Consider the following 27774-nt stretch of genomic DNA (forward strand, 5'->3'; position numbering starts at 1 on the left):
AAAACAGTTTAGCGGTTTCTTACGAAACTAAATTTGCAAATATCAGCGAGTATGCACTCGGACAATTATGTCCAAGAAATGAAGATTTATGTGCACTCAAGAAACTGCATACAAATATTCGTAAAAGCATTATTCATAATAGCCAAAAACTGGAAACAAATCAGATGTCCTTCAATGGGTAAACAGTTAAACAAACTGATACATCCATAATATGGAATATTACTCAGGAATAAACAGGAACAATCCATGGATATATAAAATAATATAGATAAATCTCCAGAGAATTATGCTCAGTGAAAAAAGTGCCAGTCTCAAAAAGTTACATACTGTACAACTCCATTTATATAACATTCTTGAAATGACTGAATTATAGAAATGGGGAGCAGATGAGTGGTTGTCAGAGGTTAAAGATGGGGCAGGAGTAAGAGGGAATTCATGCGGCAATAAAAGGGCAACATAAGAGACCTTTGTGGGATGGGAATGTTCTGTCTTTTGATCGTATCAGGGTCAACATTCTGGTAGCACACGTCTTGTTTTACAAGATGTTACCACTGGGGAAAATGGGCTAAAGGGCACACAGGATCTCTCTCTCTCTGCATGTGAATCTATAATAATCTGAAATGCTGTAAATCATATAGCTGAAAAAGGGCTTGTATTCAGAATGTATAAATAACTCTCAAAATCCAATCATAAAGAAATAATTAAAAATTGGCCAAAGACTTTCACAGATACTAAACCAAAGAAGATACATAGATGACAAATACACACATGGAAAGCTGTTTGATATCACTGGCCACCAATGAAGCGCAGAGTAAAACCACAATTAGATGTTAATAAAATTTTAAAAACTGATCACACCAAGTGTTGGCAAAGATATGGAAGGATCATCTCTCTCATATACTCCTTCTGGGAATGTAAAATAATGCAACCACTTTGGAAACGCAGCTTGGAAGGATTGGAGGTTTTATTTAAGTTAACAATCACCTATGATATTACCGGCCATTCCACATCTAGATAGGTGCCCAAGTGAAATGAAGGCATACGTCCATACGAAGATTTGTACACAAATTTTCATAGCAGCATTATTCATAGTAGCCAAAAACTGAAAACAACTCAAGTGTCCATCAACAAGTGAATGGATATAGAAACTAGTATAACCATATCAGCAATAAAAAGGACAACATGATGGATAAAAAATAATTATGTCAAGTGAAACTAAGCCAGACAAAAAAGAATACATCCTGATATATTCCATTTCTGTAAAATCCTTTAAAATGTGAACAAGCGAATACTGACGTAAAGAAGACCAGTGTTGTCTGAATGTAGAGGGTAGGAGGACAGCAAGAGGCAGAGGGACGGATCCCAAGGGACATCCTTTGGGGTGATGGATATGTTCATGATCTTGATTGTAGAGATCGTCAAAAAAAATTGCATTATACTCCCAATCCCCACAACTAGAACAAAAGACACAGGTTGAACTAGAAAAGCAGAAATGTATAATTTTGGGGTGGTGCTAATTGATATGCTTCATCATAACAACTTCAAGAACCTGAACATAATGTCAAATTAGATATGTTAGCAGTGTTTTTAACCATTTAGAACAAATTAGATATGTTAGCAGTGTTTTTAACCATTTAGAACAAATTAGATATGTTAGCAGTGTTTTTAACCATTTAGAACAAATTAGATATGTTAGCAGTGTTTTTAATCATTTAGAACAGAAATATAAGAGAGAAACAATTTTATAACAGGTTTAAGATTCCTGCATCTTTTAATCAAAGGTATCCTTCAGAAGCCAACTATTACAAGCAATTGACTAGAAAGAATTCTTTCCCAAGTTTCCCAGCTATTCAACTGCTCCAAAAAGAATCTTTTTTCTTTTTTAAAGGCTGGAAATATTAGTTTTGTCTTACAAATGAAGGCAATTGGGCAAGAAAAAGAAACTAAGGAACTAAACGAGACACTTTCACTGTTTTTTTCCCCTCAAGAAAAGAGTCCTAATGATGACATGAAAGGCAGACGAAGACTCATTTAAATAAACTAAATTAATTTTCATTTAAACAACTTTAGTTTTTAAAGTCTATTTGCAAGCTTTATTTTGTTGACAAATAAGTGTAATTTATGTATTATGTTATAAAAGCTGGTATCATTCTTAATTATCTCCTATTGACGGTTTATGAAAATCAAGCTTTAAAAGAAAAAAAAATACCATTCTTTTCCTTTCTCTTCACTGCTCTGAGCCAGCAATAATGACAATGATAACTACTGATTTAGAAGATCAAAGTGTGCCTGACAAGTGACACCCAAGATATTCATGTAAGTAATTTTTATTATTTTAATCCTCCACCAATATTTTAATAAAACAAAACCGTAAATGTTTTTAAGATAAATACTAGTAATGAAGAATTCTTTGTCAGGTTATATTCCAGGAAAAACAGAAAGGGTGGTTTTTTTCTTTGCTTTTCTTTTTTAGTGCTACTGTAGAACCCAAGATAATTTACATTTCAAACCAAATTGAGATGTGGAAAAAATATACAGAAGGAAATACAGCTCTAGAGTGTGTGTGTGGGAGAAAGCACTTCAAGTATTTATTTTACAGCCAAGTGAGAAAAACAATCAATTATACATAAGTCAACTTCATAGTTCAGGTATCTCAATCTTAAATTATAATACTAAACTAATGATTTCCCTAGTCTCCTAACCCATTCAATATAATGAATTACATTCAGTTGTAAAAGGTAAAATTCAAAGAAATGCAATTAAGGTAAGTAAAGAGAACGGTTACTGTCAATCGAAATGCTTTTTTTTTTTTTTTTTTTTTTTTTTTGAGCTTTCAAAAGTACCCCTTGGAATTTTATTTAAAAAAGAAAAATTGAAACCCACAAACCCACACAGGCATACCCCGGAGATATTGCAGGTTCTGTTCCAGACCACCACAATAAAGCAAATATTACAATAAAGCAAGTCACACAAATGTTTTGGTTTCCCAGTGCATATGAAAGTTATGTTTACACTATACTGTAGTCCATTACGTGTGCAATACCATCGTGTTATTAAAAATAATGTATATACCTTAATTTTTAAAATATTTCATTGCTAAAAAATGTTAATGATTATCTGAGCCTTCAAGGAGTCATAGTCTTTTTGCTGGTGGAGGCTCTTGCCTCAGTGTGGATGGCTGCTGACTGATCACGGTGATGGTTGCTGAAGGCTGGAATGACTGTGGCAATTTCCTAAAACAAGACAACAATGAAGTTGGCTCTTTCTTTCATAAAAGATTTCTCTGTAGCATATGATACTGTTTGATAGCATTTTACTCACAATAGAAGTTCTTTCAAAACTGGAGTCAATCCTCTCCCAAGCCCTGCTGCTTCTTTACTAAGTTTACGGAATATTCTAAATCCTTTGTTGTCATCTCAGCAACGCTCACAGTATCCTCACCAGGAGTTGATGTCGTCTCAATGAATCACTTTTCCTTTCCTCATCTGCTCAAGTTTTATCATGAGACTGCGGCAATTCAGTCAAGTACATTTTCAGGCTCCACCTCTAGTTCTAGTTCTTTTGCTATTTCCACCACATCTACAGTTACTTTTTCCAGTGAAGTCTTCAACCCCTCAAAGTCATCCATGAGGGTTAGAATCAACTTCTCCCAAACTCCTGTTAATGTTGATATTTTGACCTCCTCCCATGAATCATGGATGTTCCTAATGGCATCTAGAATGGTGAATCCTTCTCAGATAGTTTTCAATTGACTTTGCCCAGTCTATCAGAGGAATCATGATCTATGGCAGCCTTACAAAATGTATTCCTTAAATAAAACTTGCAAATAGAAATTACTCCTTGATCCATACGCTGCAGAACAGATATTGTGCTAGCAGGCATGAAAATAACATTAATCTCCTTGTGCATCTCCATCAAAGCTCTTGAGTGACCAGGTGCACCATCAATGAACAGTAATATTTTGAAAGGAATCCTTTTTCTGAGCAGTAGATCTCAACAGTAGACTTAAAATATTCGTTAAGCATGCTGTAAACAGACGTGTTGTCATCCAGGCTTTGTTGTTCCATTTATAGAGCACAGGCAGAGTACATTTAGCATAATTCTTAAGGGCTTTGGGATTTTCAGAATCCTGGCTTCAACTTAAAGTCACCAACTGCATTAACCCCTAACAAAAGAGTCAGCCTATCCTTTGAAGCTTCGAAGCCAGGCATTGACTACTCCTCTCAGCTATGAAAGTCTTAGATGGTGTCTTCTTCCAATAGAAGGCTGTTTTGCCTACACTGAAAATCTTTTGTTTAATGTAGCCACTTTCATCAATTAACTTAGCTAGATCTTCTGATAACTTGCAGCAGTTTCTATATCAGCACTTGCTGCTTCACCTTGTACTTTTATGTTATGGTGATGACATCTTTCCTTAAAGTTTATGAACCAACCTGCGCAAGCTTCCAACTTTTCTTCTACAGCCTTCTTACCTCTCTCAGCCTTTACAGAATTGAAGAGAGTCAGGGTCTTGCTCTGGATTAGGCTTTGGCTTTGGCTTAAGGGAATGTGCTGGTTTGATCTTCTATCCAGGTAACAAAACCTTTCTCCATATCAGCAATAAGGCTGTTTTGCTTTTTTATCATTCATATGTTCACTAAAGTAGCACTTTTAATTTCCTTCAGGAAATTTTCCTTTGCATTCACAACTTAGCTAACTTTGGCACAAGAGGCCTAGTTTTCAGTCTCTCTCAGCTTTCAACACACCTTCCTCACTAAGCTTAATCATTTCTAGCTTTTGATTTAAAGTGAGAGATATGCAACTCTCTCTTCACTGAAATACTTAGAGGCCATCATAGGATTATGACTTGGCCTGATTTTAATATTTTTGTGTATCAGGAAATAGGGAGGCCCAGGAGCGAGAGAGACAGAGGCCCCACTGGTCAGTGGAGCAGTCAGAACATACACAACATTTATCAGCGGAGTCTGCCATCTTATGTGGGTGTGGTTTGTGGTGCCCTAAAACAATTTCAATTGTCATATCGAAGATCATTGATTACAGATCACCATAACAGATATAATAATAATGAAAAAGTTTGAAATATTGCAGGTATTACCAAAATGTGACACAGAGACACAAAGTGTGCACATGCTATTGGAAAAATGGCACTGATAGACTTGCCCAAAGCAGGATTGCCACAAACCTTCAATTAATAAAAAACACATATCTGTGAAGCACAATAAAGAAAAGCACTATAAAATTAGGTATGCCTGTATTTGATTTCATAAGACAAGTGAAATTACATTTAGCCATGTTACTTTGGGAAAAACAATATTGGCACGGAATTGGTTACCCCTGCAAGAATACAACAATAATCAAAGAAAAATTATTTCACAAGTGATTCCCCCATAGCTATCCAGCAAGTTAACATTATAAAATAAGCATAACTCCTAGAATTTGCTTAGGACAGAGTGTCTCAAGCTTAGTTCTACTGAGGTTCTGAACCAGATAATTCTGCGTTGTGCAGGGCTGCCCTGTGCACTGTAGGAAGTTTAGCAACATCTCTGGCCTCCACCCATTAGAGGCCAGTAGTACTCTCACTTCAGATGTGGCAATCAAAGATCTCCAGACACTGCCAAATGTCCCCAGGAGACAAAAGCATCCCAGGCTGAGAACTACAGGCTTAGACCTAAAAAATGCACTAGTTACACAGTAAAAAATAATAGCATATTTTAAACAATAACAAGTATATCTAGAAAGAATTTTAAAAGCCAAAAGTTGGTCCTTTGGAAAAATGCAAGTCAGAAACCATGGTAAGATTGGTGAAGAATGTGAGAAAGCACAAATGATTAACATTTTGGATGAAAATAGGAACACAAGTGCAGGTGCTGCTGAGGCTGAACAGAAAATTAGAGGCTTTTATAAAGAACATGACACCCAAAGCTTTGAAAACAAATTAAATGGATACATTCATAAAAAACAAAACTTACAAAAGACAATCAAAAACAAATAGAAATGTTAAAGGATATTTCATCAGTAGCTAAACATTTCCACAAAAAGAAGCTTGCCAAATAGTCAAGGAATAGGTAATTCTAATCTTACATAAACTCTTTCAAAGAACAAAATAAAAGAAACCTTTCCCAGGTACCTTATGAGACAAGCATGACTTTGATTCCAAAACCAGACAAGGACAGCTAAAAGGGAAGAAGTATAGGCCAATATCTCTTATAAACAGAGATTTTAAAAACAGCATGCAAATACTAGCAAACTGGACCAAGCAAAGTATGAATCATGAGGAGGTTGGGTTTACATCAGGACGTAAGGTTGATTCAATATAAGAAAATTAGCAGATTAAAAGAAAATAGGATTATCTCAATAGAGAAAAAGGGTTTGATAATATTCAACATCAATTCATGATAAAACTATTAGAAAACTAGGAACCGTAGGTAACTTCTCTAACCTGACAAATGACAGATACAACAACAAAACTCTATAGCAAACATCACATTTAATAATGAAACGTCGCAAGCATTTTCTTTAAGATCAGAAAAAAAGGCCAAGATGCCAAGATGCCTTCCATCACTACTTCTATTCAATATTGCATTTAGAGGTCCTAGCTAGGACAGTAAGAAACCATTTTTAAAAATACAAGATAAGAATTCAGAAGAAGAGGCAAAACTGTTATTATGTGCAAACTATAATGACTGAGTATTTTACAAGTACTCCATAGATTGTGAGTAAGATATTTTAGTAAGACTGTTGGTAAGAAAAATCAGTACACGAAAGTCAATTGAAATTGACTTCATTCCCACTAGGATGGGAATCAAAAAGTCAGATAATAACAAGTATTGACAAGGACATGAAGAAATCAAACCCCTTATACACTGCTAGTAGGAATGTAAAATGGTATGGCTGCTTTGGGAAATAGTCTGGCAGTTCCACAAATGATTAAACATAGAGTTATCATATGACCCAACAATTCCACTCCTAGATATAAACCCAAGAGAAACAAAAGCATATGTCCACACAACAACTTGTACATGCATGTTTGTGGCAGCATTATTCGTTTTAGCCAAAAGGTGAAAAAAAGAAAAAACTAAATATCTATCTACTGGTGAATAAACAACTTGTGAGGTATCCGTACAATGGATTATCATTCTGCCTTAAGAAGGAAGGAAATTCTGACACAAGCTACAACATGGAGGAACCTTGAAAACATTATGCTAAGTGAAAAAAGTCAATCACAAAAGACCACATATAATGTGATTCCATTTAAATGAAATGTCCAGAAAAGGCAAACATACAGAGACAGAAGTAGACTGGTAGTTGCTTAGGACTAACAAGGATGAAGGGTTTTGGGGGGTGATCACTAAGGGGTATAGCATTTCTTTTTGAGGTGATGAAAATGTTCTAAAATTATCTTGACAATTGCACATGTCTGTAAATGCATTAAAATGCACTGAACACTGAGTGAATTATAAACTAGATCTCAGTAAAGCTGTTTTCTTAAAAAAAAGAATCAATTGTATTTCTACATCAGCATGACACTGTTAGAAAATATGCTTTATAATGCATCAAAATGCATGTAAGCTCTTGATGGAGAAAATTATAAAATTTTACTAAAAGGAAATTAAATAAATGAAAGAATATACAATGTTCATGTATTAGAAGTTTCAATATCATAGAAACGTCAATTCTCCTCCAGTTGTTCTACAGATTAATTTCAATTCCAAAATCCTAACAGAACTCTCTTATAGTATTTGAGAAGTTGATAGTTAAACTTACAATGAAGCCCAAAGCTAATAATAGCCAAGACACTCATTAAGAAAACAAACAATGGAAAAGTACTCTCACAGCTACCAAGACTTCTAAAGTTATGGATAGACTTCGTGTAGGGAAATAACAGGGCTCAGAACGATCCACACGTATACATCTGGAAATTTGGCTTATACACAGCAAGCATGGAAGGTCAAACTGGGTATCTGTACCCATATTTCATATCCTGTATAAAACCAAATCCAAGTGAATAACACACTTAAATGTGAAAATGCAAAACTACCAAGAAGACAACTATTTTGAAAACAGTATATAGAACAGGAAAATTCAAAAGAACAGTGAGAGGAGACTAGTGTTAATAATATTAAAACACGTTATAAAGAATCACACGTGGAAGCAGAGTGTGGGAAGATGAACAAAGGGGACTTGGCAGGTGGCGGGGTGTGGATGATGGGAAGTTGCCTGGCGGGTACAACGTGCACTGCTCCAGTGATGGATGTGCTGAAGGCCCTGACCTCACCACAGTGCAATATAGCAGTGTAGCACAATTACACCTGTACCCCACGAATATATACAATTTTTAAAATATCATTAAGAACAATGTGGTATTGAAACGTGGGGAGATACAACAGAAAGTCCAGAAATATACCAAACTGCACACAGAAATTTAGTATGATGAAAGTGGCCTTTCAAACCAGTAAAGATGGACTTTTTAATAAATGATACTAAGACAACAGAGTATCTTCTACCTGTGGGCAAACATAAAAACTAAACTGGATTTGTATTTCACATCATATACCACATAAAACAGAAATGGGTAAAAAATACAGATAGATAGATAGATAAATAGATAGATAGATAGATAGATAGATAGATAGATAGATAGATAGATAGATAGAGATATGTACTAAAACCACAGAGTACTAGAAGAAAACACAGGGAAATTCCCTTATAACCTTAGAGTAACTCAAAATCTAGAATCCATTAAAACAAAAAGAATACAACAGCATAAAAATTTTATAAATCCTGCATGGCAAAAAGCACCAAAGTGAAAAGACATCACACTAAGTGAAATGTACCAGATACAAAGGACAAATGTATGACACCACTAATATGAGATACCCAGAGTAGGCAAAGTCATAAGGACAGAGAGCAGAGAACAGAGATGACCAGAGGCTGGAGGGAGAGAGGAACCAGCAGGTATCTCTTGATAAGTATAGAGTTTCTATTTGGGATAGTGAAAAAGGATTCTGGAAATAGTGGTGATGGCTGCACAATTGTAAACATACGTAATGCCACTGAATTACACACTTAAAAATTGTTAAAATGGTACATCTTGTTATGTATATTTTACCACAATAAAAACGAATGAGGGTGACCAGATAAATAAGCAATTTTACAAAAAGACAAATGAGGGTGGAGGAGTGGGCAACATTTGCACCTTGCATCACAAAAGAGTTTGCCACCCTAACACATGAAGAAATCAGTGAGAAAAAAGACCAATAACCTAACCCAATTTAAAAATAGGCAACAGATGCAAACAGTTCACAGAAAGAAAAATTACCCTTAATCATATGCAAAAATGTTCAACATCACTCATCAGAGAAATACAAATTTCTATTTGCAAATATATTATATACACTGAAATATATTTTTTATCGATCAGATTGGAAAAAAAGTTAATAACACACTCTCATGGGAAAGCTGTAAGTTACCCTTGTATGCTACTGGCAGGAACATAAATTGTTATATCCACGACTGAAGGCAATTAACAATATCTAGAAAAATACCAATGCATACACCCTTTCATCAAACAACTCTACTTCTGGGAATATATCCTCCAGATATGCTAGCACGTGTGGGAAACAGATACGTACAGGTTACAGTAACATTGTGTGGAATATCAAAAAGTCAGAAACAACCCAAATATCCATTGATAGGAAACTGGTTAAATACATTATGGAATTTTTTTTCCATACAATGGAAAATTATACACTATAAAAAACAAGAACCTCTGTTTGCATGTATACAAAGAGTTCTAACATATAAAATTAAGAGAATAAAGCAAACGGCAGAAGAGCACATCTAGTACACTCCTTGAATTAAAAGGGAAGGGGAAATAAGAATATTTATATTGTATAAAGAAACACTGGAAAGATACATAAGAAATTCATAAAAACTGTGACTAGTGAGAAACAAAGGATGGAGTAAGCAGACAACTGAGGCAGAGGGGATAAAAATGGAAATGAGATATTTTACTGTACTTTTAAATTTTGATTTGAGATATATGAATGATTTCTTATTTAAATTGTTTTAATAATTTGATAGAGGTTTCTAATTCAAGGGTATATATGTATTAGTTAAAACCCAAATAAATCCATATGGTCATTATATGTATGACTTCTATCTGAAATGAAAAAGAAAACCCTAAATACTTATCTCTAGTTAATTAGATGCACACTGAAGTATTTAGGAGGAAGTGAACTGGTGTCTGCAGCTTAATGGGAAATGCACAAGAAAACGTGATGGATTAGTACGTGAATAGAGAGGCGGACAGATACATATAAAGCAAGTAAGATGTTGATTGTAGGATCTAGATGATATGCATAAGGATGCTTATGCAATATACAATTTTCAGTTTTTCTGTTTAAAATGTCATAACAAAATGTTAAAAGATGTTTTATTAAAATTCTCAAAATAGAGAACTCATGAATCAATAAATGAGCACCTCAACAGAAAAACAGGCAAAAAATACGTGTTTAATAGAAGACACAAATGTTGTATAAACATATAAAAGGCTGTTCGATCCTACTTGTAATCTGGGAACTACAAACTTTTAAACCACCTTGAGATACCATTTCTCAGCTGTCAGACTGACAAAAATTTTAATCAGTACCAAGTGTTGAAAAGGAGGAGGAAACAACCTAAAACCCAAGTGTCCATGAATATTACAATGGGCACCAAACTGTGGAATAGTCACATAACGAAATATACTATGAAGCAGTGAGAGGGAACAAACTACTAATACCCAAAAGAATCTCAAAATACATTTTAAGTAAATGATGCAAGTAATTTAAAAATCAGTAAGATTTTAACTACATTAAGTTCAAAAGCAGGCTAAACTAAACAGTATATTGGTTATAGAGCTACAATTAAGTTATTAAAAGCAAGGAAAAAATTAATGAGCAAAAATCAGAATAGTGGTCACCCGAGGGAGAGATTGCAGTTATAATGAAGACAAGATATTGCAGGTGGTTTTTAAGGTATTTCTAATGTCCTGTTTCTTAACCTAGATGGTCAGTTTCATGAGTGTTCATTATTATTCTTAATATATGTTGTTACATACACTTTTGCAAATACATTCCACAATACAAAGTTTCTTTGTTGAGATGGAGTCTCGCTCTGTCACCCAGGCTGGAGTGCAATGGCACGATCTCAGCACACTGCGACCTCCACCTCCCAGGTTCAAGCGATTCTCCTGCGTCAGCCTCCTGAGTAGCTGGCACTACAGGTGCACGCCACCATGCCTGGCTAATTTTTGTATTTTGAGTAGAGACGGGGGTTTCACCATGTTGGCCAAACTGGTCTCGAACTCCTGAAGTCACGTGATCTGCCCACCTCGGCCTCCTAAAGTGCTGGGATTACAGGCGTAAGCCACTGCACCTGGCCAAAAGTTTCTTAAATATGAAAATGATCAGCACATTGCCCGTTTTTTTCCTTTTTTTTTTTTTTTTTTTGAGACATTGTCTCACTCTGTCGCCCAGGCTGGAGTGCAGTGCCGCGATCTCAGCTCACTGCAAGCTCCGCCTCCTGGGTTCACACCATTCTCCTGCCTCCGTCTCCCGAGTAGCTGGGACTACAGGTGCACACTGCCCATTTTTAAGGATTAAAAATGAATTATTATAATATTAACATAAACATTCAAATGAAATCGTTTAATAGCTATCTCAATTTTAACACGATCAAACCAAGATCCTGACTTCCAACTCTCAATCCCCGCCTCTGCCTGTTGTCTTTCCCACCTGGGTAAATTGCCCCTCCAGCCTACCAGTTGCTGAGTCCAAACCTTGGAATCATCTTTGATTCTGTTCTTTCTTACTCAAACCTCACACCCAACCCATCTGCAAATCTTGTTAGGGATCTTTACATTATATCCAAAATCCTTCACTTCTCACCATCCTCTTCATACCACCCCAGTCCCAGCCACCACCGTCTCTCACGCGGGTAACTACCACAGTCTCCTTCCTGGTCTCCCTGTCTCTGTCCTCCGTCTAGTTTACTCTCAACAGGCAGCCAGAGAGATCATTTTAAAATGCAAATTAGGGTGAGTTGTCCTTTGTTCAAAACCCACCTATAGCTCCCCACCTCTGTCACTGTGAAAGCCAAGAATCCACACAACAGCCCACTTAGCGCTACCTGTTCCAGCTCCCACTGCGGCTCCTACCACTTTCTCCCTCACTCCATCTGCTACTACCACAGCCAACTCTTCACATTGCTCAAACTGGCCATGCTGGCTGTGGCCTTGGGCTCTCCCTTGGAATCCACATGGTCACTCCCAAACTTCCTTCATGTCAAGAGCTCATATGTCACCTTATTAGAAGGTTCATCAGAACTACCCTATATGAAATTGAAAAATCCTGCCTTACAACCCAGTGCTCCCTTCCCCCTCACGTTCTTTATCATTCTCCATCTTATTATCATGTAATTAATCATATACATTATATACTTACTGTCTCTACTCACTAGAATGAAAACTCCACACAAGAAGAATTTTTACCAGTTTTTCTTCCTACTATATCCCCAACATCTAGGTAAGCACTTAATAATATCTGAATGAAGGAAAGGCCTTTTATTAAACTCTTCTTTAAATGATAAGCACTTATCATAATAGTTAAAAGTATTTTAATTCATAAAATAATAAATTGTATTATCTCCATTAACAATCATGAAAAAGTAAATTAAATTTGGCCAAATAAAATATCAAGCACATATATGCTTTTTCCTGAATATACACCATTTGTTTCCGGAACCAAAAACAAAAATAGCTAGGAATTCCATTTGCAATAAATTAAAAATTGATTTTAAAAAAATCAAGTAAAGTATGTCACAATTTGATGAAGTAAAATTGAAATAACGCTATAGTTTGAATCCTATACCTCCAACTAAATTAATGTGCTCTTGCTGTAAAGCTAAAAACTAAAGCAGAAACCATGCCCTAATGTGAAAAACAAGCATTGATTACTTGCCCCAGCAACAGGAAAACAGGAAGGGCAAACAGTGCAGGCTAAAAGGAACCTTAAGAATCATCTAGTATTAGTCCCTTCATTTTTACAACAAAAGAAACTAAGGACTTGAAATGACCTGGAAAAAAAAAATTAGTTTGCTTATTCAATTGTGATCCTTGCTATAGCAAAATTCAGCTTTTATAGAATTAGAGACAAAATATATCTCCATGGAAACAATATTCCCAAGTACACATGTGAGACTGAGAAGTATGGTTTTCTATGCAGGTCTTCACATCCTAAATATACAAATAGGATTTGGGGTGGGGAGGTACTGAAAAGAGCACAGTTCTAATCAGACAGGTCTGGATTTAAATTCTGGCTCTACCATTTACTTTGATTTTGGTAATTTTTGTCCATCGGAGCCCCAGCTTTTTATCAGCAAGATGGGGATCATTAAGACCTACATTGTAAGTTTGTTAGGAATGTAAAAAAGTATTAAGTCATCTAACTCAGGGCCTGGTACATTCCTGGCTACAGTCTGCCTGCAGGCCTTCTGACATTTTAATCAGAGTTGCATAATGCTCAGTGAGAATCACCATCTCTGACTGCCACTGTTGGCTTTATTGCACTAGCCTATATCACAGAGAGCTCCACTAACAGCAGGGCAATGAAACTGTTGATGCTGTTATCAACAGAAATTGTCAATTACCTGACAACAGATGCTAGGTGCTACTTGTTTGAGGCAAAATAAAAGACTGCTTGATTTTTCTTCTAAATGTAAAGTTGAGCAATCTATTTCTTACTAAAGTCCTGATCCCTGATCAATCATGCCTTCTCAAAACCAAAAGGGATCTCGCAGGTCATCTAGCAAGAATATTCTCCACAGTACATTAGGTTAGATTAGATGACCAATTTCTGTGTAAAGCCTGCTAGTTTAAACCAAGCTCTCACTCAGGTAGCAGTTTATTACATTTTCTGATCCTTCTAATTACCAGGAAGTGTTTTTTCCCCCACTAAGAATGGACAGGTGATGAAAAAGTGAATGAAAACATATTAATGCCACCCTTATACTCATATACTTCTGGAAACAAAAATCTTAATTATTTTCATTTGAAGGTAACAAAGGATATCCTATTTAATAACAGTTCCACAATATAAAAGTCAAGTTCCAAAAATACACCTTGAAGCTTACATTTACATTCTCAACATATATATTAGAAAGTTTGTCTTATACAAAGACTTAAATCTAAGACCTGAAACCATAAAGATTCTAGAGGATAACTGGAAAACTCCTTCTAGACACTGGCTTAGGCAAAGACTTCATGACCAAGAACCTGAAAGCAAATGCAACAAAAATGATAAATAGACGAGACTTAATTAAACTAAAAGGCTTCTGCACAGCAAAAGAAATAATCAGTAGAGTGGAAGAAAATCTTCACAATCTATACAAAGAACTAATATACAAAATCTACAAAGAACTCAAACAAATCAGCAAGAAAAAAACAAACAATCCCATCAAAAAATGGGCTAAGGACATTAGCCCACTTTTAGACAATTATCAAAAGAAGATATACAAATAGCCAACAAGCATATGGGAAAATGCTCAGCATCACCAATTGTCAGGGAAATACAAATCAAAACCACAATGATACCACCTCACTCCTGTGGGAATGGCCATAATCAAAAAATCAAAAAATAATAGATGTTGGCATGGATGTGGTGAAAAGGGAACACTTTTACACTGTTGGTGGGAATATAAACTAGTACAACCACTATGGAAAACAGTGTGGAGATTCCTTAAAGATAAAAGTGGCTCTACCATTTGATCCAGCAATCCCACTACTAGGAATCTACCCAGAGGAAAAAAAGTCATTATAAGAAAAAGATACTTGCACATGCACGTTTACAGCAGCACAATTTGCGATTGCAAAAATATGGAACCAGCCCAAATGCCCATCAATCAACGAGTTGATAAAGAAAATGTTGTACATATATATATATATATATAAACATATATATATATATAGTACATACACACACACACACACACACACACACACACACACACACACACACACCATGGAATACTACTCAGCCATAAAAAAGAATGAAATAATGGCATTCGCAGCAACCTGGATGGAATTGGAGGCTATTATTCTAAGTGAAGTATAATAACTCAGGAATGGAAAACCAGATACTGTATGTTCTCACTTACATGTAGGAGCTAAGCTATGAGGATGCAAAGCTGTAAGAATCATACATTGGACTTTGGGGACTCAGGGGGAAAGAATGGGGGTGGCAAGCGGTAAAAGACTACACATTATGTACAGTGTACACTTCTCGGGTGATGGGTGCACCAAAATCTCAGAAATCACCACTAAAGAACTTATTCACGTAACCAAATACCACCTGTTCCCCAAAACTTAATGAAATAAAAAAAAATAAAAATGTTCAAAAAATTGTAAAAAAAGAAAGTCTGCCTTATAAATGTATAAAACAAAGAAAACATACCTGGGATGATATCATTGATGTGCAACAGAATTGTACTTTCAACACACGCAAAACTGCAAAGCTGCACTCCGTCGAATCTTCCATCCCAGTTGCCAATAGGGTTATCCTAGAAATTAAATAATAAACACTAAAATCCTCCTCAATGAAATGTAAATGTGAAAGTCTGTATTTTCCAAAAGAATCCTCCAAAATATTTTACACTGGTAAATGTTAACAATTTTACCTAAAAGAAAGAAAGAATACATTAGGAATAGTTGCCATAGTAATAAGGCTTTGCTTTTTTCGTTTGTTTGTTCATTTTTTTTCCTTAGGGAAATGAGATCCAAGAATAACCAAGTTACATAGTAAACCCCTAGATAAGCAAAGAATCAAAAGTGTTTTTTGTACTTTACTGAACAATACATACTAGTCTATGGAATAACACCCATTTGAGGTTTTAAAAGACAATGTTTTGCATAGAAAGATTCATTAATAATATATTATTTCACCCAGAAACATGCCTCTAATTAGCCCTAGGCTCTTCATATTCCCTGAGTACTTAAATATTGTCGATCTGAACTTCTGTATGCCTTTCTGTACATAAAAAGTCTATTTTCTAATTGTTCTTTTGTCATTTTATGCGCATACAGGAATCTTCTCCAAGATGGAGATGTTTATATTTAATTATTTGATATTCTAATATAGTGCCAACTAGCACTGTGCTGTTCAGGGAACTACATCAGTAGATGGGCCAGACAACTGCCCTGGGCACGAATGTGCATGGCATGCTAAAATGCCCCTGGCAATAGAAGATGAATAGAAGGAAAAGGAGATAAAAGAAAGAAGTTCTGGCATTTGCTCTCAAGGACTATAATAGAAGTGTTTGGAATAAATGTCTACACAAGTCAACTATGGGACAGACGGAGGCAGGAAGAGAAGCTGGCAGGGCAAACCTCTAGGCAGCTTGCCCCAGGTAAACAAGGTGACCCCAGACTGCCATCTGAAAAAGGCAAGGCCTAAACCCTAAACAGCTTCTGCCAAGTTTGAGGCCCAAGGTAAAGAACCTGACACAAGGGGAGACCAACCCCGATGACTAGTGGCCCTGTTTCTCCAATCTTCCCTCCATGCAGGCCACAATTCTTGAAATAAAGACAGAATTACTCTTTAAAGAATATTGGTTAAAAGGAGTGCTTTATTGTCAGCTATCCTGAGAGGCATACATGTTTTACTCTGGTTCTAACTTTTCACATATTAAGAGTAAATGTTTAGTAACTAACCAATGAGTATCAAATAGAGTTTCCTAAACTTTCAAGCACAGGAAACACTACACTAAAACAAACATTACCTTACTAACCAAAAGGTGTACCTGAATAGATAAAAACGACTAAAAGCATCCCCATGGTGAGTATAAGAGACTACTACTCACGTCCCCTCCTAACTCATTCTAGTGTTCAATAATTCCATATGAATTTCTTTCTTTATACATAACAAAGTCTTGCCAATATGTTCCATATATGATAAAAATGGTCTCGGCCTTTCTCTTCTTATTCTCTCAATGCCACAGGTATAAGTCAACCTGCCACACTGGAATGGATCCATTATTAACAAGTATGATTGTAAGGAAACATTAAAAATAAGTGACAGAAACAAAAGGTCAAAACTTGTATGATTCCACTCTTATGAGGAGCCTAGAACAGGCAAATTCACAGATACAGAAAGCAGAAGAAACTGTGGTTAGCAGAGGTTGGGGAAAGCGGGTAGTTACTGTTTAACAGGCACAGAGTTTCAGTTTGGGGATGATGACAAAGTTCTGGAGATGAGTAGAAGTGACAGTACAACAACGTGAATACACAATGCCACCGTATGCGCACTTAAAAATGCTTAAAAGGTAGATTTTGTTATGTATATGTTACCACAATTAAAAAAGGTTTTTAAAATGAATGAAATCCTGTGAGATATTCTAATTGTCTATTCCTCAAAATCAATGTGGTTTTCCTCTACTCAGATATTTTCTATAAATGATTTTTATACTAATTATTAAAATATACTAATTATTAAAATGGTAATATAATAGTAATATACTATATTAGTATATAATAATAGTAATAAGGTACTAATTATTAAAATAGTAAATATACTAATTATTAAAACCAGATCAGCCATTAAATTGTGTGGAATATCATAAAAAAACATAGATTACCCCAAAAAACTTTTTCAAAATAAAGAAAAATAGGACGTCATGTAATATATGTGCATTTTGTTTTGTTTTGTTTTGTCTACTGGTCAGCTACAATAAGGCAAATTTAAAGATTGAGAACATTACTCCAGTTTATTCAAATGGGAAAAAAAAAAACTAAATGTAATTCTACATCTAGACCCCTGTTCTATTTCAATGCTCCTTTAGCAAAGATAAATTAGAACATGCTCTTTAAAGTATTCCAAATTAGATCATGTTAAATATTCGAAGTGTTCAATTTGCAAGTAAATTGGTCCTAAAACTAATACATATATATATAAACTATACATATATAATATATATGTGTATATATGTTTATGTATATATACAAATATATACAAACTAATACATATATCACAAAGATATTTAATCCAAAAGTTTCTTACCATGTCCACACCAACAAAATATCCTAAGCTTTCTTTTCCTGGCAAAACATCACAGAATATAACTGTTCCAGATTCTATTGTTTCTCCAACCTTCAAAGAAACTCTGGAGTTTATTTCCAAAGGAGGAAGCTCGACCTGCATTGTGTCCACAGGACCTGCATAATCACTTTCCAACGCAGTGTCATCATCTTCTATGAGTTCTAGCTTGTCCAATGCAACAAACACGCCACAGTCTTCATCACACTGAAAAAGCTGTTTCCCTTGGTACACCCCGTCAGTGAAACCTTGGCCACGACCTTCTTCCTAGTTTTTAAGAGAGAGGGGAAAGAAATAGATATAGAAAGACTACTCATAGGGAAGGGGGTTCATTCTAGGGATTTCAGGAAAATCACTCTGGAAAAATTCTAAATGACACATATAATAAATAATATAATTATTAGCAGTCGCTGTTGGATTTAAGGTGTTTAAAAAAATAAGAAAGAAGTTGTATCTGATGCTGAAATATTATCTGATAATTTCAATTCATAACTCTATTATGAAAAAGCTAGGCTGAATTCCACGTTGTGATTCTAACATTAATTTGGTTATGAAAAGAAAATGTTACTTTAAAATAGCAGTAATGTTAGCTCCATTCATTAAGCACTTACTGCCAGCCACTGTGCTAAATCCTGTATCAATGTACCACAAAAATACTACAAGTCATGTACTATTAACACCACTGTACTGGTAAGCACGCAGAATGAGAGAAGTTAAGTAGCTTTGTTAAGTAACCTGGCAACCCAGCTAGTACATGGCTTAACCGGGATTCAAATTCCTAATTGTTTACAATCACTGCTTTAAAAAAAAATTAAATCAAGAAGCAAAGAAGACATGCAATTCTACTGGCAATGTCAAAATGTAACTGGCATTTCAGTTACTGTGAATGAATATTAAGTTTGGAAACATATCACAGCATTCTTGGGTCTCCTTCCAGTAGAAATAAATTCCAAGGATGTTCACATATATTATCAGGGACAATCACAAGCAAGTTTAAATTTCTGCAACTTTTTTTCAAAAATTTTATATCTAAATTGTTATTACTTAATAACATACATTAAGAAGAACTAAGAAACCTACAGATGATAATGCAAGGTAATCAACAACTTTTGATGTAACTATTTACAACTGGTAGTGTTAATGCTTAATATAGGCAATGTTAAAATTTCTAAAATATAAATGCCTGCAATAACCAGGTGAACCTCTTTGTATGTTCCTATCATAGCACATAGCTTTTTAAAACTTTCAACATCATCTTTACAGCATCGCAATTCATCATTAAAAAGTAAACAAAAAAATTAAATCAAGAAGCAAAGAAGGCATGCAATTCTATTTGCAAGAATGTCAAAATATAATTGACATTTAAGTTCTTGAGAAAGAATATTAAGCTTAGAAACATATCACAGAGTTCTTGGGTCTCTTTCCAACAGAAATAAACTCCAAGGTGATTTTCACACATATTATCAGTGATAACTATAAGCAAGTTTTGGATTATGGATTTATCCATAACATGGATTCATCAGCAAGGATGAAGAATATTAAAAATTACAGAAGACTCTTGGGAAAATATTTTTGTATTTAAAGGAGAAAAATACGTATGTGCATACAAATACACATAGACACACAAACACAAACACACTACTAAAATGGTTTATCAAACTTACCAGCAATTCAACTCCAAAGAATATTCCAGAGACTGTCCTCTCTGCTAACAGTGGTCCTCTGAAGCGCACAACTCCAGGAAATTTTTCTTCCCCAGATCTCAACTGTACTTTCACAGGGCAGCCCACGTCTATTTGGAGGCCTTTACTTAGTCTGTTTCTGTTTTTAAACAGGCTGAACCTCTCCTCACAATTGGTAATTGCCAAAAGTAACTCTGTGAACTTTTCATTTATCTCTGCAACATCCTTTTCATCAACAAAGAGAACTGCATGAGGTTGCTCTAGAATTTTTAATCCAATCTGATTTTTCTTGCCTTTTGCAGAAGGAATCCTTGAATGCCCCACAGAACGATCTTGAATATACTGTCCTATACTTCCCTTCGGTACTTTAAGGAGCTTTTGTGTTTGTTTGTCTGTAACGCTGCATTCTTGAAGGAGCAAATAAAAAATCCGCTCTTCCCAGTAGGGCGAAGTAACTTTTTCTTGGCTCCATAAGCCTGAACTCATTGTGATATTAACTTCAAAATACTAATTCAAAAAAACGAAACTACTAATAACTTTGTCATAAAACCGCAAAAAATAAATTCAGTGGCAGTCCCAAAGCATGTTTTCAGCAACGTGGTGTCCATGCTGTAAAAAGAAAAGAAATCTAAATGCCTGCTGAAGAAGCAAAAATAAACTTTAGACTTCATTCTACACGACTGAAAATTAAGACTGAAGACTTTTAAAATTTTCATTTGACCGGTAAACACATATACATAAATGAAATATTTTCAAAAAAACATCTAAAAGAGTTAAAGACATACAGTATATTACTTCTATCTACTGCAAATGTGCATATTTAATTAATGAAATCCAATTGTAAGGTACTTTCAAACACAACACAATAATGTTTGCTTCCAAGACAATGAAATTTATAAAATCAGATTCTAGTAAAAACTTTTAAAGGTTACCCTGATATACATATTCTAATTTTTAAAAAATTTATTTTTATTTATTTATTTATTTTGAGACAGGATCTCACTTTTGTGGCCCATGCTGGACTGCAGTGGCACAATCATGGTTCACTGTGGCCTCGACCTCCCAGGTTCAAGTGATCCTCCTACCTCAGCCTCCCGAGTAGCTGGTATTATAGGCACGTATCACCACACCCAGCTAAGTTTTCTATTTTTTGTAGAGACAGGGTCTCACTATGTTGCCTAAGCTGGTCTTGAACTCCTGGGCTCAAGTAATCCTCCTGTCTTGGCCTCCCACTGCGCTGGGATTACAGTCGTAAGCCACCAGGCCTGGCCCATGTTCTGACACTAATAAACTTTTAAAAGTAGCATTTGGGGCTGGGCTCTGTGGCTCATGCCTATAAATGATAGCTATGATATGGCCATATTTTGATAATGGAACATTTTACCTCTGACTAAACTTCATTTCATATATTTTGTCTGAAGATGGGCAATGTTCATCACATTAATCATAATTATCATCTAATTTCTCAAATCGCAAATATCAGATATTATAATGTGACTATATTACAAATATTTTAAAAATCAATTTTGTAGCATCAAAACTTGTACCACAGAGCAAGAGAATATCATGATATAATTGCATTCTAATTTATTTCTATGATTTCTTTTTCAAATTTTCATTTATTTTATTTATTTATTTATTGAGACAGCATCTTGCTCTGTCACTCAGGCTTGAGTACAGTGGTGTGATGATAGCTCACTGCAGCTTCAAACTCCTGGGCTCAAGTGATCCTCCCGCCTTGGCCTTCCAAGGTTCTAGGATTACAGGCATGAGCAACTGCACCTGGTCCTCATTTAAAATTTTTACAAGAATAATAATCTTTCCAATGAAGTAGCCTTATTCTCAAACCTATTTTAACTGATGGTTAAAAAACTACACAATTTCATTAATTCAAACTGAGACTTTACTTTATTATTTTAATTAATTTTCTGCTGAAAACAATAGTTCCCAGGTATCCCTGTCATAAGAATGTGGCTATCTGGTTTCCAAATACAGTACTTATTTCATCCTTCCTTGAGCTAGAGGTATCCATTTCCATTATTCTGGATAATGGCTGCAATTGATAGCACTATCATATTTATTTTATTCTAGCAATTCAGAAATAAATACTCCTAAAACTAAAGAACCAAATTTTAGATTTAATCACTTAATGATCAAACAACCTGGCAAATCTATACACAGAGGAACGCTTCTTTTAGAAAGCACTGCTAGATAATGAAGTATTCCATAATGGTAACATTTTTAAAAGTCTCTCCCTCTACAAGACAGCGTGAGACATGTGGTTTAGCCAAGACAGGATACAGCTTAGGCACCCCCTTCAAACCAACCTGACTGAACTATCTGTGTAACACTCAGTGAGGGTAAAGGCAGAGGTAGCATGAAGTGGTTCTCTTTTTTTTCTTCTTCTTTGTGGTGTGTGTGTTTTCATTCCACTTGAGGGCACTGTCTACTTCAGCAAGAATGGTATCAATTCATATCTGCCACTTACATAAGACACCTGTGGAAACCTCTATCTTGACACCATATAAACAAAACTCCTTTTAAGGGCTGCCCAAACAGCTACCCAACCCCTCAGTTTGGTTCTATTCCTTTAAAGGACCAAACTGAAGTGTTGGTTCTTTTTGACCAAAATGCTTTTAACAGGTCAACACTTTCCACAAGAAAATGTCCTTAGTTTTTTCTTGATCGTTGATGTATCATTATGACTGTAAATTATTTTGCATAACTCTTGATCTGCAAGGCTGTTATTTTGTTAAAAGGCTGTACCTTATGCTTCCTGAGGTCACGAATGCTTTCTACAGATCTACTGTCTAGAGTTTTCCCTTGCAATCAGCCATTTTCTGTGGTTTCCTGCTGTATGCATTTGACTCCTTTTACGGCCTTGTTGCTTTTCAACTTACTGCTTCAAATCAGTTCTGAGAAGCCAGGTGGTGAAACATGTTTGTGTGTTTGAAAAACAAAGCAACAATCGTGAAAAGAGGTACGCATACATTCTTAAAGGGTCTTTCGGAGCAAAGCGCACATAAGGTTTACTGAATAGATATTTTGGTCACTTCCAGAAGGTTATGATAGTCAAAAAGCAACATCCAAAACACTGAGCTGTGGTTTTGGTTCTCTTTAAAATATATTCAGATTTTTTGGACCAAAAGTTTTTTGAAAAGGGTAAAGCAATTCTATTTTGAAAAGAAATTCCTTTTTAAAATTCCTAAGATTAATGTCTTCAAATATTACAATCAGAAACTTCCTTGAATCTTAATTATTGCTTTATACCAACAGCTCCTACTCTATTGGTCCTCTAGCTTAACTATTCATGTCACAATTTAAAATAAAAATCATTAGTGCTAATAATCTATTATTAAGACAAAACTAAATTACTACATGTGCATTAGGACACTAGGTTAAATAAATTTGATTATAAGCTTGCTTTCTGAAATAATTTAAGGGAGGGAATCCACAGTAAAAATTGATGTAACTGCTAGGTTTATGAAAATGCTTTGGGTAATAAACAATAGCTTTCAAGTACCATATTTTAAAGTGAACTCTACAAGGAGCAGTAACTTTTTCCCTAACTTTCATGAGCACAAGTGGAAATGAGCTTAGACTTAGTAACACGATGGGTCATGTTAGACAACTAGAACAGTCAAGCGCAAGTTATCAAATATTTCAAAAGCATTATCCAAAAATAAAGGATACAGCCTTTCCTCTTTCAGAAAGAATACATTAAGAACAGGTTTGAAACTATCTGATTAAAAATTGATTCTCTTCATTGTAACTGATAGAGAAAGTTGAATGGGAAACTTCACAGCTCGAGCCTAGAGATATACAAGGCAATAAACTGAATGATCATTAATATTCTCAGCCAGGCGCGGTGACTCACGCCTGTAATCCCAACACTTTGGGAAGCCAAGGTGAGTGAACAGGTTGAGCCCAGGAGTTCGAGACCAACCTGTGCAACATAGTGAAACTTCATCTCTACAAAAAGTACAAAAGTTAGCCAGGTGTGATGGCATGTGCCTGTAGTCCCCGATACTTGTGAGGCTGAGGTGGGAGGATGGCTTGAGTCCTGGAGGGAAGGGCTGCAGTGAGCCATGATCCCACCACTGCACTTCAGCCTGGGTGAAAAAGCAAGACCCTGTCACGTACTCTCTCACATATACACACACACTCATATATATATATGTATGTATGTATATATATGTATGTGTGTGTATATATATACACACACACTCATATGTGTGTGTGTGTGTATATATAGTACTCAAAATACCAGTATTACAATAAAAATATGCTAACATACATTTCTTCCCACTATAGAGGTGAACATAACGCCAACATTCTACTTTCACTGGGATGTGCACAGTAGTTAAATAGTTAAAGTCTTAGGTACCCCAAGCAGTAAACACTGACTCAACACACTATGAAGGGAAAGATCTAAATCACATTGTAAATGAGTTATTTATCATCAAGAAGGTTGGTTTGTTAGTTTGGTATTTTTTATGCTTTCAGTACAGAGTTAGATAGTGAAAACTACATCATCTAGGCTAGGCACAGTGGCTCACTCCTGTAATCCCAGCACTTTGGAGGCTGAGGTGGGAGCATCCCTTAAGCCCTGGAGTTCAAGGCTTTAGTGAGCTGTGATAGCGCTACTGCACTCCAACCTGGGCGACAGAATGAGAGCCTGTCCCAAAAGCAAGAAAAAAAAACCAAAGAAGATAAAATTAGCAGGGTGTGGTGGTGTATGCCTGTGGGCCCCGCTACTCGGAAGGATGGGAGGATCGCTGGAGCCCAGGAGGTCCAGGCTGAAGTGAGCTATGATCACGTCACTGCACTCCAGCCTAGGTGACAGAGAAAGACCTTGTCTCAAAAAAAAAAAAAGGAAAGAACAACAACAACAACAACAAAAAACATCAATCCACATTCACTCAGCTTCTGCCTTTAAGTAAAGGCCTAGGGAACAGTAAGACAACGGAAGGAAAAAGAAGCACAGCTAAATTCAAAGTCACTGTAGGGCAGGTGGGGATGAGGGGTCAGTGTGAAGGGAGAAATTTTCATTTGTATTCTCTTATTACTTTGCAGGTTGAATCACTTTGAGTGAGTATATCACAAATGACTCATCTAAATACTGTCTTTCTTCAGGCTGGATAACTGTGTGATTATGAATATCCTGCTAATAAATACTGAATGAAAATTACCAACGAGTTGAAACACAGTAATATGTTTAACCCTAAAGCCATGTTGAACACAAGGCCTTTCCTTTGGGGACACTGAAGAAGGAGAACAGTTCAGGTTCACATAGATTTGAAAACATTTCTGGTTATCTGAGCTTGTTGATGGTCTGGATTCTAAGTAAAGGGGAACTTATTTGTATTAAGATAAAGTCATTAAACCAAGATGAGGGTTGGAAGGCACAAATATTTATCAATTTTCCATGAAGGCAATGGAAAGATGATCAGGAAATAAGCTTTACATGAAAATGTTAAAGATTACAATTACCACATTCTGAAAGGCAACATATACTACAAATGAACATCAGTAGCAACAGAAAACTAACAATGGTTAACTTATCCAGAAGATACAGTGTCTTTCTGATTCTCAAGTTATCAGGTTATATTGTTCATAAGGATCTCACAAAGACAGATCCAATTCAAGAGCTTTTTGCATCTCTTGAGATATCCTGCTTGTTCTAAAAAGGAAGCTACCTAAATTAGAATAAAAATTACAATACTTAATTCTGCCCCTAATTACCAATGGCAAAGAGGTAGGAAGGTCAGCGTGGACACCAAAGAAAGAAGACATGTGGGCCTTTTCCCAAAAGCTTCTGGATAGCTAGAATGATTACTCTTTTAAAAAAGAACACCTCTCACTAAAAGACAAAGTTGTTATATTTCTAAACAGCTAAAGAATAGGGATACAGAGATTCCGTGGCCAGAAAAAAAGACTGAGTCCGTTTTAATTTTCCTCAATGACTAACTTGTGTCACAAGTACACAGTCCCTAATATAAGTGGGATTTATAAGGTTAAAAGAAAAGCAAAGCCTCTCACATCTGCATATTCCCGCCGGAACACGGAATACTGCTGCCTCTCTAGTGTTAAACCTAGCCACTCCACTGCCAAACTGTGAATTCCCCAAGTCCTTCATTTTTATATTATCCAGTGCCCACACGAGAGCCTGGCATATGCTAGGCACTGAATACGGAGAAATGAATGAAAGACTCAAGTGCCAACAGTGAAAACAAAATTACATTTCCTCCTCCTGTTTAAGGGATTAAAACAAGAGAAAGAGAAAAGAAAAAGACTAAGGAATTGGGAACATTTACTGAATTTTGCCTAAAACTTCACTAATTCTCTGGATAAAATGAAATCATGCTAAACCACTTCATTGTTACACATATAAGAAACAAATACAGAAAATTTCACAATTATGAAACCAAGTTGTTTTGAGGTTTATTTGAAACTAGCTTCCTAGAGCCTCACTAGCATGTATCTACTTAGAAATTCTGTTCAACCAATGGAAAAAAAAAAAAAAACTAATTTAAGATCATAGTGTGAAAATCAGGAACAAAATACTAATAGTTCGATAAACAACATAAGTATTCCTTTCTCTCTCCTTGTGCTGGAGACTTCCTTAAATCAAACAAAACCACAGTTTAGGTGTGCCAGACTACAAAAATTATTGCTGCTTAATGTTAGTTGTTGCTTTATACAAGTCTTATCTGCTTCTCACAAAAGTTACCACCCAAAGGAAGGTTTATTTGCAAGAATACTATACAATTTTGCAGCAGAATATTAGAGAATGTTCTGGGTGTTATCGACATCCAGAGTATATGAACTTCAATAAGAATTTCCAGCAAATCATTTTCTCCTAATACTGTTCTAGTTCAAATCCACCCACTACTCAGTGGGGAATGGCAGGCTAAATTCTTAAGGCCATTCAATCTACTTGGGGCATGAGGGGGTGTGTAGAAAGCCAACAATCAAATGAACACCCTCTCAAGGCCTGGGTGCTTCTCTGAGAGCCAATGATTGCAAAATGAACAATCCTATTAAGATCTCTAGACCATATTCAAAAGCAAGGTAGGCATGCTCCTCAGCTGAGCTAAGGATACAACTTTCCAGGAAAAACTGGAGAAAAGAAAGTGGCGGGGATGATGGGGGCTGGGAGATTGCAAGGCCACAGGCTTGGTGGCTGGAAGATGACAACTATCCTAAAACATTCAAATGCCAAGGGGTGGAAAAGAAACGATGCCAAGTGCATGAATAACCGGCAGCTGACCCAGCTGAGTACCAAACTCAACACCATCTTCCTCAAGATTTCATGACTTCCCTTCCGCCCCCTTCCGCCACCCCCCCCCCCACCATTGTTAACACGAAAGAAAAACATAAAGAAAGAATACTTGTCACAACAGGGCGCACCTTTCAACTAAGGAACTCCAGGTGGCTGTGTAGAACCATCCTCACCCTGGAAAGGGGGAAACTGAAAGAAAAAGCAGAACACGCCATTAACGAGGCCAGAACCCCGACTGCGATTTCTGGACGGGAGCCACCAACACCCGCAAAATCGATCGCTGCATACGCCCCGCGGCGCGGACGGTAGGAATCACAGCCCCGAGCTCCTGAGGCCAACCGTGGCCGTCGGGGCCCGCCAGCGGCCTGTGCCTCAGTCTCCCCATCTGTAAATGGGGTGGGGGGCGAGAAGGGGGACAGTGTCCCGCGCGACTCCCGCCCCAAGTCCTCTCTCCTCCGAGGGTCCCGACGGTGGAGACCCGGCACGCTCCCCGGACTCGGAGCCCTCCCGGGAAGCCTCGGGGGATGGGGAAGCCCCGGGGGTGGGGAAGCCCGGGCTGACGTCAGCGTGCTCGGCACCCCACTGGCCCGGCCGGCTCGGGCCCGGGCAACTAACGGGCCGGCGCCGAGGGCCCGACGGTCGCCGCAGCGGCTCCGGACGCCCTGAGGCCGGGTGGCTG

At 36.4% G+C, this 27774-nt stretch overlaps 1 protein-coding gene across 4 annotated transcripts in view; it reads right to left on the reverse strand.

The window, feature by feature from the left end:
- Positions 1-27774, reverse strand: part of CYLD (CYLD lysine 63 deubiquitinase) — a 60015-nt gene that overhangs the window by 32019 nt on the left and 222 nt on the right. For 2 of the 4 annotated variants that reach the window (XM_050774787.1, XM_050774788.1), the window contains exons 2-5: positions 27205-27284; positions 19793-20419; positions 18093-18395; positions 15492-15597 (exon numbers count right to left, since the gene is read on the reverse strand). In XM_050774787.1, coding sequence (XP_050630744.1) covers positions 15492-15597; positions 18093-18395; positions 19793-20296 — 913 coding nt within the window. In that variant the 5' untranslated portion in view covers positions 20297-20419; positions 27205-27284. The remainder of the gene's footprint in view (positions 1-15491; positions 15598-18092; positions 18396-19792; positions 20420-27204; positions 27285-27774) is intronic. The other 2 variants (XM_050774790.1, XM_050774789.1) reach the window with 1 other exon arrangement.

Source organism: Macaca thibetana, chromosome 20, assembly GCF_024542745.1.
Source record: "Macaca thibetana thibetana isolate TM-01 chromosome 20, ASM2454274v1, whole genome shotgun sequence".
Classification (NCBI taxonomy): Eukaryota; Metazoa; Chordata; class Mammalia; order Primates; family Cercopithecidae; genus Macaca; species Macaca thibetana.